The 12,948-nt window shown below is 37.2% G+C and overlaps 2 protein-coding genes across 3 annotated transcripts in view; one reads left to right on the forward strand and one right to left on the reverse strand.

The window, feature by feature from the left end:
• The window catches only part of LOC107091277 (synaptic vesicle 2-related protein-like), a 13,190-nt gene extending 6,936 nt beyond the window's left edge, over positions 1-6,254 (reverse strand). Inside the window, exons 1-14 of the mRNA XM_015385103.1 lie at positions 6,146-6,254; positions 5,812-5,945; positions 4,558-4,643; positions 4,378-4,476; positions 4,213-4,284; positions 3,993-4,117; positions 3,826-3,889; positions 3,591-3,716; positions 3,376-3,504; positions 3,189-3,262; positions 1,070-1,146; positions 877-981; positions 631-742; positions 460-541 (exon numbers count right to left, since the gene is read on the reverse strand). Of these exons, the coding sequence (XP_015240589.1) occupies positions 460-541; positions 631-742; positions 877-981; positions 1,070-1,146; positions 3,189-3,262; positions 3,376-3,504; positions 3,591-3,716; positions 3,826-3,889; positions 3,993-4,117; positions 4,213-4,284; positions 4,378-4,476; positions 4,558-4,643; positions 5,812-5,945; positions 6,146-6,207 (1,347 nt within the window). The 5' untranslated portion in view covers positions 6,208-6,254. The remainder of the gene's footprint in view (positions 1-459; positions 542-630; positions 743-876; positions 982-1,069; positions 1,147-3,188; positions 3,263-3,375; positions 3,505-3,590; positions 3,717-3,825; positions 3,890-3,992; positions 4,118-4,212; positions 4,285-4,377; positions 4,477-4,557; positions 4,644-5,811; positions 5,946-6,145) is intronic.
• Positions 6,255-9,112: 2,858 nt separating this feature from the next.
• Positions 9,113-12,948, forward strand: part of LOC107091258 (unconventional myosin-Ih-like) — a 21,083-nt gene continuing 17,247 nt past the window's right edge. For both annotated transcript variants that reach the window (XR_001481522.1, XM_015385078.1), the window contains exon 1: positions 9,113-9,383. Coding sequence is in view for 1 of the 2 variants with exons in the window: in XM_015385078.1 (XP_015240564.1) it covers positions 9,354-9,383 (30 nt within the window). In the remaining variant the exon portion in view is untranslated. The remainder of the gene's footprint in view (positions 9,384-12,948) is intronic.

Here is a 12,948-nt window from a genome sequence, read left to right on the forward strand (position 1 = left end):
ACAAGCTGAAACAAACTGTTTACATTTGATAAAAATGGTGCAGCACTGGTGAGAGGGATTCGGAAAGATAAGAGAGCGAAACAATAAAGCACACTGACTACACCCTGGCTTCCTTACATGTTGCTATCCACTGTTTACCGTCCTGATTTCTGTCGCACTGGTGACATCCTCAAAGCTAACCCTGCGTAATGGTGTCACCAGTCACACAAGGGCAATGCAGCTTGCCAGCTAGGGGTTAGACCCAGCTTTTTTAGTCAGCATGAAGGGAGCCAAATCCCGATTGTTAGCGGGTCGACCCATGTTTGAAAAACATGGGTAAACTCGCTAAATACAGTGGGAAAGAGCCTAGAGTAATAGAAAAGGAAGATAATGAATTAGTCGGGATTCCTATTAGCCAGGTACTACAAAGCCTGGGGCTTTCAATGGAAAAGGGGCTTTTAACGAAACACTGATTCATACCTCTGGTGTGTAAACAAAAACAACTTGGTATCCTCCTGAGATGAAAGCTCTGGAAATAAAGATGAGGACTGTAAGAGCTATCCTGGAAGAACAAGAAGAAGCAGAAGGTAAGCAATGGTGCAGGTTTCAAAGTGCTAGTTTGCTGCTGTTGTTTCCAGAGAACAATCTCACCTCCCAGTGCAGGCAAACAAGGGCAGCATAAACAAAGAAAACATGAAAAAACAAATCGCCATGCTTTTCTTCCTGCCGAGATAATCGACTGCAAAAAGGATGACCAACAGACCTGGGATAAAAAAAAAAAAAAAAAAAATGAAGTTTAGCCGATTAACATTATGTTATGTGTGATACGCAATACAGCCACATTATAATTCAGTTCAAACCTAGACCTCAGAAAACAGATACTGGCAAGAATGTTACCTGGGAACTCTGCCAAGGTTGTCCATAAAAGATCCTTGTAGTCAGCGGATGTCAAATATTTACATTCAAGGCTACACCTTGGTTCAATTTTGGCTCCCTGTGTCACTATAAGAAAGAGGGGCAGTTTTATTTCTTTGCATGTTCACATTAAAAAAAGATTCACCTGATTATCAGGCATGAAGACTGCACACACCTCCACAGGAGTCTCCTGCTTGGAACAGCTCAGTGGTCAGCAAGACGATCCCATAGTAAGAGAAGGCATTTGAAAACCTTTAGTGGAAAATAAATAACCAGGAACAAATGTTAGATTTTAAAATTAAAGCAACACATTAGAGCATAGTGCTGGGATCAGTAAAATAAAAAGTAATTTTGTTTTTTTTTATTATTTCTTTTGCCCCTCTTTATCAAGGATTTTATCATTTTTATTCACAGTCCACCAGTCTTTCATGACTGGCTTTGGGAAGACGAAACCGATAAAGTGAATGAATACTTGCTTAAACCACTCAAAACCAGGCTGTGGTGGGTTTTATGCATAAGTGTCTTGTTTAAACAGGAAATACTGTTTAAGTTTATATATTTACTGTGCATTTGACGTGAAACTAAAAGCGAGTATTCCTCTGTCTTCATTATGCCACCCACTGGTTCTATTCAGGACAATACTACCACCGCCATGCTTGACAGCTGGGACGATGATCTCCGTGTTCCTAAGCCTCAAACATACAAGTTATCATTGATGTAAAAAGGCTAAATCCTAATGTTTTCTGACAATATTTTTCTGCCAAAACATTTTTTTTTTCTCTGAGAACATCTGCATATTTAATTTGTGTTATATAAATATGACTGTATGATCTGGTTGCATTGTCTCTGTAAATTGCCCTAAAGTGACATGTGTTGTGAATTGGCATTATATAAATAAACTGAATTGAATTATATGAAATAAAGAACTTATAAAACCTTAAAGACATTCACTCCCCTCCTATAGCTGTAAGCCTGACTTATGAATGTCACAGTTTTTTTGGATTCAGGGATCAGCAATGCAAGAGAGTACAGAACACAGCAAGGGATGAAACTCAGCGATTCAAGGCCCAGTTTTTGCTGTCAGTTTTCCTTTTAAATAATTACAACAAGTTCCAGCCAAGCCCATCTGAATATTTCCAGACATCTGTGTAGTTACTATTGTAAAAAAGTGTGGTTTAAGAAGGCTGCATGCTCCGTTTGTTCAGAAGACATGTGGAACGCATATCTGAAGGTCTCTCAGTGTGATGCTCTGATTTTGCAATATAAGTAAAGCAGAATCAATCAAAATCCTCACTCATCTTTATTATTTAAGAATTTCTTTACACCAGCTGCAAGCCATTAGTCTCACTAAAACTGGTGGCTAAAAGCAACTTAAAAACGCAAAATCTGAGAATAAAGGATATTTGCACTTAAAAAAAAAAAAGTCCTTTGCCTATGCAACAAGATAATATTTGCTTGAAAAGGTTTCTTCAATTAAGATTGTAGTGCGATTTCTTACACCCAAGTATGAAATTAACTCTTAAAACAACAAAAAGTATCTAATACTTTATAATATATTGTTTTCTTATCCTTGTAATAATAAAATTATTTGCTTTGTTGTATCTTCCAGTTTACGATGGGCTGATATCTTTTACTTATCTTTCATCTGTGAGTGACACCTAGATTTTGGTAGAAAATTGTTGCCGTACATTGTGGTTGTGGCTCAGATGTATAGTATTACAGAAAATAAATTCTAACTTGTGCATACAATTACCATTATGTGAAAAAAAAAATATTTTCATGATGCGTGTAAGGTTCCAATAGAACCTGTAGATGTATCAGCCCTGTGTTTCTCTCACTTTCAATGTGCAATGGCAGCTTACAGTGGGAATGCTCATTAAAACATTGTTACAGGATAAAATAAACCAAACTAAACTAATATTTCCACATGACTGCAAATAATTTATATTTGCTCATCTGAACAGCTACAGACTGAATAATATACATGACATACAGTATCTGACAGAGATGTCAAACTCAAGTCCTGGAGGGATTGGTATCCTGCTGCTTTTAGATATCTCCATGGTCCAACACATCTTAATTAAATGGTTTAATTAACTCCTCAGTTGAAGTCAAGTTCTCCAGAGTCCTACAAAGGACCTAATTCTTTGATTCAGGTGTGTTAAAACAGAGAGATATATGAAATGTTCCAGACTTGGGCCTTTGAGGACTGGATTGTGACATCCGTAATCTAACAGTTGTTAAAAGTCATATAAATATTGTCAGAACAAAACATATTAATTAATCCAACTAACCATATAAACCATAGAAGAAGAGTTGTTTTCCAGTACTGATGAGAAAAAAGATCTTTAAACTGTCCCCGTTCACTCTGAAAGCAAAAAAAAAAAAAAAGACGTTTATGTAAATATATGAATAGAAATAATCTATCCTTTGAGCACAGCTTCGTCTCAGCCTTGAGGAAACATTTCTGTTTAACCTTACCTGTTTATATTCAACCAGCGTTCCCCGAGGCATTTCTTTACCATTCTCTCGAGCGATGCGAGTCAAAGTCGCAATGGCCTTTTCTCTTCTTCCTGACAGCACATCAAAACGAGGACTTTCAGGGAGCCACTGTGTGACACACATGAAGGTACCTCAGAGTCTACAGATGGCCCCTTCTGCTATAGCGACCTCCTAATGTCATCAATTATACTTACAAAGCAGAAAGAAACAAAGATTCCTATTGGAATAGCGGAGAGACCGAGCAGCCATCTCCAACCCAGAGTGGGCATGACCCACAGGGCAAGCAGCACCTCAAACACAGCGCCAATGGCCCAGAAAGCCTGAAGAACATAAGTGCATCTGTTAGAAATGATTCACATGGTGTAATGTGTCTCAGCATCAATTTTGGTTTAAAGTTTGATAAAATGCACAATGACAAACTCCACCTACGGCAATGAGCATGATGCAGATGCCCCTCGCTTTAACTGGTAGGAATTCTGAATACAGAGTCACTCTAAGAAAAAAAAAAAAAAAAAGAGAAAAACAGGAATACTTTTTGATGAGCAAACAAACATCTAATGTATCTCACTTTCTCAAGACAGATAAAGGAAACCTACGATTGAGGCGCTCCTCCGATGCCAAAACCTACAAGGCCTCGAAGGAACAACAACCACCCGTAGGCTGGACTGAAGGCGCTCAGGATGCCGTAGTACAGAGTCCAACACATGCAAACTGTCAGGCCCTTTTACCACAAAGACCAACAGAAAAAACAAACAAAAACATGAGCTACTGAAAGGAATCAAATCCACTTTAAAAAGCCAAGCTTGTCATACTTACCACTCTTCTTCCATACTTGTCGGCCACATTACCCCAAGCAGGAGAGCTGAGCCCCATCCCAATGAAGACAACCTGATAGTCAAAGATATAAAAAGAAACTTTAAAAAAGAATTACAACATTTACACTCTCAGAAAGTTCTAGAAAAGCACAGAAAGGATCTTTACTGATGTTATGAGCGCCACTTGATAGCTGGGAAGCCTCCACTCACAGTGAAGCTGGGGGCCAAGGATGCTGAGGATCATCATCTCCATGGCATCTCCGACCTGACGCAGGTGAACATATGAGACACATGCAGGGTCCAGATTATGACAGAAAGGTGTTTGAGCATCATGAAGGAGGCCTACCCATGCAAGTCCTGTAAGGAGCGAGATTTTCCACTGAAAGACTCCAAATCCAATCGCTTCCAGAGCATCGTCCACTGTAAATGTTTCTGTGAAAGGTAAAGGGAAAAAACGGAATGATCAGTGTCCTTCGGTCAGGTACTTTACTTCCAGGTATCCTTTTCTTTTAATTTCACAATAATATAAATCCAGCTGTTCAATAAAGGTCCTTCAGGGTTAGTAAATGATCATTAGAGAACAAATGACATATTTAAGACCAACGAAAAAAACAGGCCAGGCAAATATAGAGTAGAGGAGAAGTTCAATCAGGGATAGTCTAAATTAAAGATAACCTAAATTTAGTTCAGTTTACCAAGCAAGAGCAGGTAAACATTACCAACAGGTAATGGAACATGGTGCTCTGCTCAAATGGTAAATATCTATTTTAGGCCTTTAAGGGAATCATATGTGTGACAGAAAACTGACACTGCACAACACCATAAATTCACCATATGCACAGTAAAACACAGCGGTGGCAGCATCATGCTGTGTGAATTTTATTCTTGAGCAGAGACCTGGAAGCTGGTCACAGTTAATGTAAAGGTGTGAAAACATTTTACAGACTGAAACATCTCCATGTCACCATTTCTAGATGTTTCTTTGTAAAAAACATTTAAAGTGATCAGTCTTTCCACTTCATTTCCCTGAGTTACTTTGATTCCCTCTGTCACTTATCACAAATGAGCTTGGGGTTTAAACATGATGACATGTCTTTTATAAGATACTGTATGTGGAAAAGGCTTTACAAAGGATCCAGTGGTAAAGGCTAAAAAAACAGACTGACACACTCATTTGCACAACATTTAACTCTAAACCAAAGTTTTTTTGCGATAATACAAAATGCTGTTACTCTCATATTTATGAGACAAAAATTAAAAAAAGCATGGGTTTTATCATGTAGTATTATGATGATGTTCCAGAACTTGGCAGCTGGCCGACTGAACAATATGGATTCCCCTATTAAAGGCAAACAAATCAGCAGGCTAACTTTAGAGCATTGATCTTGTTTTTCCCAGTTATAGATCCAATTCTATAATTAAACACTAAAAGAGCCCATTGGTTATATAAACTGTTCTCATACTTACCGACTGACTTGTAACCAAGACTATTCTATTTCACATTGCTTTCAACAATCACAGGGCATCCAAACCAGCTGACTGTTCAAACTTTGCATTCAAAGACATAAGTCTGTGTAATTAGCAGGTAGGCTGTACAAACCTGTAGTTTTATTATTTTCAGAGTTGGTTGCAGACTCTCTGCCTCCTGAGTGAACCTTTGCTGAGGCAATAGTGCAGATCTCATTATCTGTGGCCTGGTCTTCATCAGTTTGACCCACAAATTCTCCCCCATCTCTAAGTTTCAGCAACACAGAAAGAACACATTCAATCATTAAAATTATTATTTCACAGTGGGCTATATCACAGTTAAATAAGAATAGTATGCTCAAATGATGCAATCAAAAGGCATTAGCTCTTGAAACTTTGAAAGCACTTTTGATTTTCTAAGAATATGGCCTGTAGTATCAGAGACAGAAAATGTGGGTTGTTGTTACCCTGGTTCAGGATTACTCCAGCGCCTGTAAGTAACCTTAGCAGATCTGGTCCAGCTGTCCATTTTGAAAGTCCTTCTGTTTACAGCAAGGCGTAGAACTACAGCTGAAGACAAACCGGTCATTTGTTGTCAAACCTGCTGGTGCAGTCGCTTAAGGTTTCAATGGGGCAACCAATCAGTGAACGATACCTGCAGAAACAGAGGGGGGCGTGGTTTCACCAGGAAACAACAGCGTTGGAATTCAGGTACGCCCATAATACAATAGGCTTTTTATTTATTTATATATATATTTTTTTTTTTAGAAAAGTAATTGCATTCTAGATAAATGCAATTACTTTTCATTTATTGCATTTTAGATAAATGCAATTACAAAGGACCCTAGAATTAAAAATATTTTGAGACTAAAATAAGAAAGAAAGAGCCGGATTAAAACTTCTTATAAAGATACAAATATTTCTACAGTCATAATAGTAATTATGTCTGTATGTATCTAAAAGACTATAAATAATAACTGCTTCTCATTTCATTCTCCTAACAACCAGAAAAAACAATATACTTTTTGCAGCTTTCCTGTTTATTTATCTTATAATCTGATATTGCAAAGATACAGGTGTAACTAAACACTAATTAATGGTTCTTTTCTGTTTTAACTTGTATAAAAATACATAAAAATATGAGTTCACTACAAACATACGTTTCAAATCCAAAAATACAGTGTTGTGATTAAAAAACATGTCATATGACACCATTTTGCATGCAGGCTACGGTTTATCACTGAGTGTCATAACACACGATAGACGGTAGGTGGTGCTATTACCCAAATGTTTTTTTACTGAAGTGATCTGTTGTCAATTAGTGTTTCTTTCTTTTTACATATTTGATACTTAATTATCTTATTGGCATAAAAAAAATTGTTGGTATTTTCTGCTACTTTGGAATATCTGTCATAGTCTTTTCTAAACCAACCCAACCTTAATTTTGTCTTTGTAACAATCACATTCTGCTGAGCTTTTTGTCCAAAGCTCATATTGTGAAACAAACAAATATTTAAGCAGGGATTAAGAGCATTTCTCATGTAATTATATTCCCTGTGGCTTTTGATGAGCACCTGAATCCTTCAGTCCTCTTTCTCCTTGTACTTTAGGAGTAAGGCCAGGTTTAGAAAGTAGGACATCAGAGGACATGCTGAGGCTGCGGCATGGACAGTCATAAATACAGGACAGGTGGACACAGCACAGCCCTCTGTCCTAATATCAGCTACAGACTCACACTAAAACCAGTAGTGCAGTAGTGCTTAAAGAGAGAAGCTGAAGATGGAATCAAAGGTAAGGTTTGATGTCCATTACTGTTTGCCTAAAGTTTTTAGATAAAGAAAGAATTTTACTCTGATGTTCGATTTTCAGTACAGCAAAGTTTAATTTGTTTATAGTACTTCTGTAACATTTTTTTTCTTTGGTAAATGCACCTCTCCTGAAACTAACCAGGGTCCACTTCCATCACCAAGCTGTTTCTCACATGAATAAGGACTCAGTTGGTTGGGACATGCAAGACTGGGACCATTAAAAAAAATGGTTTCACTATTTAGACATGAGACTATATTAATCCTAATGATTAAAGAAACATTATACTGTCTACGCTGACGGAGAACTTAGGCTTTTTAGAACAGTTTTTTCCTCAGGTGTTATAACTGTTGAGCCCTGAGGGTTTAATAAGCAATTACCACCTGAAAGTACACAACTGAAATAAATCAAGAATAGTTCCACATCTATTAGGGGATCATGTAACCTTTTGGTACTATTGTGAAGGTATGGGATATAATAATAGTTTTTTTTATTAAACCACTATTACAGTTGTTACTTTGCCTGATTTATTTGTGTTTAAAACAAGGAAAAAAATATATTCTGCATTATCTACATTTTTTCAAAATGAAAGTAAACAACTCTGCTATTACAGGGTCTGTAAGGTTTAAGGTTAAATGGTTGTATATCTAGTTTGTTTCTGCTTTGAGCTCTATCATCCATCCATCCATCCTTCCGTCCGTTCGTCCGTCCGTCCGTTCGTCCGTCCATCCATCCAATGTGTAAGTATTACATAATGGATTACATCATGTTAATGAGGATTTTTTTTCCATCCTGCTCTCTTGTGTCACTATGTGGTTTTCCCAATCATGAGGCTGTAATTTAAGATAGCTTTGTTGATGCTTACAGGAAGCAATGTTAAAATTTAAACAAATGGTATTAGACCACAAGACCACATTGCCTGAGATGGCTGACCTCACCAAGTGAAAAAGAAAGGGTTGAGGTTGCAGATCCGTTGATAGTGTTGAACAATGATAACTGTTTCCACTTTATACTTCCTGCATTTCTAGTTTTCTGTTGCCTTGATTAAAATATTATCTTAAAAGTAACATGTCCAAAAAAATACTAGAATTTTTCTTTTTTGCTCAAGCCAGATTTCCCTTTTTTCCCAGATTTTGATAATCAATTTTATAGCATGTATTTGATAATGCATTTAGAAAAATTAATTAAAATGAGACCTTTGAAATGGGTAGTTTTTTAAAATTTGTTAACTCTAGTAAATTCATTTACAATGCTGAAGTAGTCTGTTACCTTCTAGTTTTATAACATTGCAGGTAATTACTTTGAAATACATCCATCTAATCAAAGATCAGTAACTGAATACCTTTCCGGTGTGTATTGAGGAGGAGGGTGAGAGTGGGTCTCTGGTTGGATCAGGTTACAACAACCTTGTATTACATACTTGCACAGACATAGACATAAAAACACTCACACACACACACACGTTATGTCCCCCCCTCCCACACACCCCTCTTAAACACACAGTTCAACACTCAGGTAAAGAGCTGAATGAATGTTTGCTGCCTCAGCTCCATTAATGTTTGAGCAGCCCCCTGCTTCCATAACCAGGTGGCCTGTTACAGTATAGCTACTGTCAAAGCAGGGGCAGTAGCCAAGCTGGAGGCAGCAGTTACTCCCCTTTTCTGTCCTGGATTGTGCTGCCAGGTCTTTTTTAGGGCAGTATTGCCTTTTATATATAAAGCGTCAGAAGAGAGAATGAATTAAACACTTCTTAGACTTGAGGAGGATCAAATATGGATTATAATTTCAGATTTTAAAGCCGTTGCTGGATTGTTTCTGCACACCTGTGTACACCTGGACTGAAGATCATCACTGAAGGTTGATTCAACCATGACACACAGGGCTTTGGAAGTGAGGGAGGTAAATTATTTTATATAGTATACCTAATAGTATGAAACGTATGCTAACACCTTTTAAAAAGATCTTGTTCAACAAGTCCTTTTATGTCATGATGCATGTTTTTTTTAACAGCCTGCATCTTATCCTAAGAGCACATTAAGCCCTACTTACTTAAAAGGGAACTGATTTTTTTAATAAAATAAAGTGACCAGAGAAAGGGTAAGTAAGAAATGTTAAGCCTAAAGACCTCTCTAGAGCAGACAAATAGAGTCTGAGGTTAAAGAATCAAAATAATGAGCGCTAAATTGATTGCATAGGCAAAAAAAAGAAAAAGAAAAAAATTGTGTGAGCAACATGTAACCATGTTTATGGTAATCTACCAATAAGAATTCAACCAGAATTTAACTATTAAATTTTGTTACCACTGGCAGTTTACAAGTGGCTGTTAAGGACATTGGAAGTTCTGCCATAGTGTTAGAGATAATGATAATAATTACTAATAATGATGATAATCAAAAGCATTATTTATAGTGCAATTTACTTGCAAGAGTAAAAGAAAATAAACATCTAAAAATGTCAAAGGGCAATTTTAAAGATAAAACAAAAAACAATTGGAAAATTTAAAAAAGTTGACCTTGTCAGCTCCTGGATCCGACCACCCCCTGACAGAAAAGGAGCCATGGTCGGATTATGAGCCAAAAGATTAAAATCTAAACAGCTGGATTTACCTCCACCAACTGTTTGTAACACCTGCTTCACCCAAAATATTGCAAACCAAACTGGATTGGACTTGTTTAATAAAACATCACTGTGCTTCGTTTGGAGCTCATAAAGGAAGAAATAAAATCCCTCTTGCAACAAGTTAGAGATGCCCACTTCTGGCTGGTGCACCGGATGATGGTTGCTCACTGGTGGCTGCCAATATTCAGTGTTGTTTTGTGTAAATATGTAAAAACACATTTACACACAATGTGAAGAAATTAGCAGACGGCATGTTGGAGGGGTACTTTGTGTCAATCTCCAGAATGGCAGAAGTGGAGATGTCTCCTTTTATGAAGTTATACCTGCTGTTTTGCAGTTTGTCATTACTGTAGTAACCATAGAAACATGCATTATTTAAGTTCAGTCACAATGTTTTTCATTTCGGTTTAATTGTGTAAAGATGGTCTGCTGTCCGTCTACATTAATCATTAATCATGCATTCATCACACTGTGCAGATGTATTTTTTCCTTCTGTACTAATAATACTTTACTATTTTATTATTGACATTTCAAACATGTTTTGGTTCTGGACCCCAGCACTATTTGGTTAGTATTTTTGCTTGTGAGAGTGGTATAACATGGAAACTCATTAAGTGTCTTAAACAAGAAAAATAGAGACAATTTTAGTGCCAGAACATTTTTATTGCCAAGAAGGGCTTTGTGCTATGGTATAAGGAATTTGCTCCAGTAATAAGTTGCTACACATAGAAATACATAAGCAACATAAATAAAAATCGAAAATAACAATTTGATTTGTAAACAAGTAATAAGATAATAGATATATTTAGTAAAACCCTTTGCAGAAAGGCTGCAGAAAGGAGAAAAGCTGTTTTTGTGTGAAAAAGTTTTTGTCCTGATGGGCCCAACCTTCTACCAAAGAGAAGTGTCTGAAAAAGTTTGTGTCCGAGGTGGGAGGGGTCAGCTGCAATCTTCCCTCCTCTCCTCCAAGTCCTAGAGGTTTACAGCTCTTGAGAAGAAGGAAGACTGCAGCCCAACACCTTCTCTGTAGAGCGAATGATATGCTGTCTTTGTCCATGGTGGTGGCAGCAGCATAACAGATGGTGAAGAAGGAGGAGAGGATGGATGCAGTGATGGTTGAACTTTTTCAGTTCTATCATCAGCGGCTGAAGGGCAGAAGTCTACTTTTAATGCTACACCCAAAATTTTAAGATTTTGTTACTTTGACCCCTTAAAAGTAAAGAACTCCATGAGGGTGGTGTCAGTCACAAAGGTCTGCAGCTCAACAGACTGGTGACTGGAGGTGGAACCGTTTACTGTTTATGGTGTTAATGAAAAGGATCTCAAAGCATAGTCATACAAAGAGAAGGTCTGGGGACATATTTTTATCAACTAAATCTTAAAAAACTGTAACAGTATTAAAAATAAATTTTTAAAAGCCACTCCTTATTGTATATGTAGTTCACATAAGCTGTAATAGTTATAACTAATAGGTGATAAAATAATGTGTAAAAGGCTGTATGTTACGAGGTAATTTCTGATATCAGTATTGACTAGGGGTGATGCAAAATTAATGCTTTAAATTCAGTATATTCTGTTTTGGCTTCTACTGCCAATGGATTGTTATAAAATCCTTTTAATGATCTATTCAGGAACAAACCTATAAGATAAATGAGTAGTCCATCTCATTAAATAAACATTTCATTTGGAAATCTGTCAGCAAGTAATACATCTTATTTCTAGCATGCCAGGGCTGACCATTGAGAGGCAGGTGATGGTGTGTGTAACTCGGGGGGGGGGGGACATTTTGGGAGGGGTGTTGGAGGTCAGGTTTCTTCAGACACCTGGAGCCCCCCTAAACTTATGTTGCCCTTAGTGATGAGTGGTGTCACTCAGTAGCCCATGAGGAGTGCTATCTCTTTCAGAAGGCTAACTGCCACTTGGTGGCTGGGTAACAGGATCCAGCACCATGCTGGATGGACATGGACAATGGGGCGTCCTCTCAGGTGATGATATTCAAGTCAGATAGACTTTCCTCTTCAGATATATATATATTTTTTCTGTGTTTGTTCATACTGAAATGTGGCAGCTTAGTTTATTTTGTTTTATCTTTTTCACATTTTGTAAACAGATCAGTTAGTCAGCTCCATTTAGTTTTAAATAAATCATAACATTACCAGCGAGCAATATTTTTCCAGAGCTCACATTTTCTTTTGATTGACAATCTGTCTTCTGCACTCAACAAATAATACCCAATAACTTGGATACTCAAAAAACATTATATGACAAAACAACCTTGCTCTCCTGCATCGAAACCTGTTGCTATCCATACTAATTTTTTTTTTCTGATTATTGTCTATCAAAATGTGTTATGTAGAGCAGGCTAACTTTTTATATTATATCCACCCAAAGAAAAAGAAAAACAAAGATAATTTTTTTAATATGTAGGCAATTAGTAACAAAGAGCATTCAGGTGCAATAAAATATTACTATATTATCTGAATAAAAGTGGTCAGAAAAAAGCTTAGAGTTCCAATTTGCTCACCTGCAGTTAACTCAAATCTTAGTGAAGCCCTTTTCTATAATGCTTGGATATTTTCCCAGTCCGGCAAGGGTTGCTCTAAATTAGCTTGGATGTAATTCTGGGCTTGCAAAGTTTTCTTTTCTTAATCTATGTTGGGCCTGTGATGATCACATAGCAGTCCAAGGTTTATTCTGCCTCCCATGCATGACTTCTGTTAAAAATGCATTCCTTTCCCAATGACGGATTGATCAATCATTCCATCCATCCATCCATCCATCCATCCATCCATCCATCCATCCATCCATCCATCCATCCATCCATCCATCCATCCATCCATCCATC

This window comes from Cyprinodon variegatus, unplaced genomic scaffold (genome assembly GCF_000732505.1).
Source record: "Cyprinodon variegatus isolate N-32 unplaced genomic scaffold, C_variegatus-1.0 Scaffold331, whole genome shotgun sequence".
In the NCBI taxonomy this organism is placed as follows: Eukaryota; Metazoa; Chordata; class Actinopteri; order Cyprinodontiformes; family Cyprinodontidae; genus Cyprinodon; species Cyprinodon variegatus.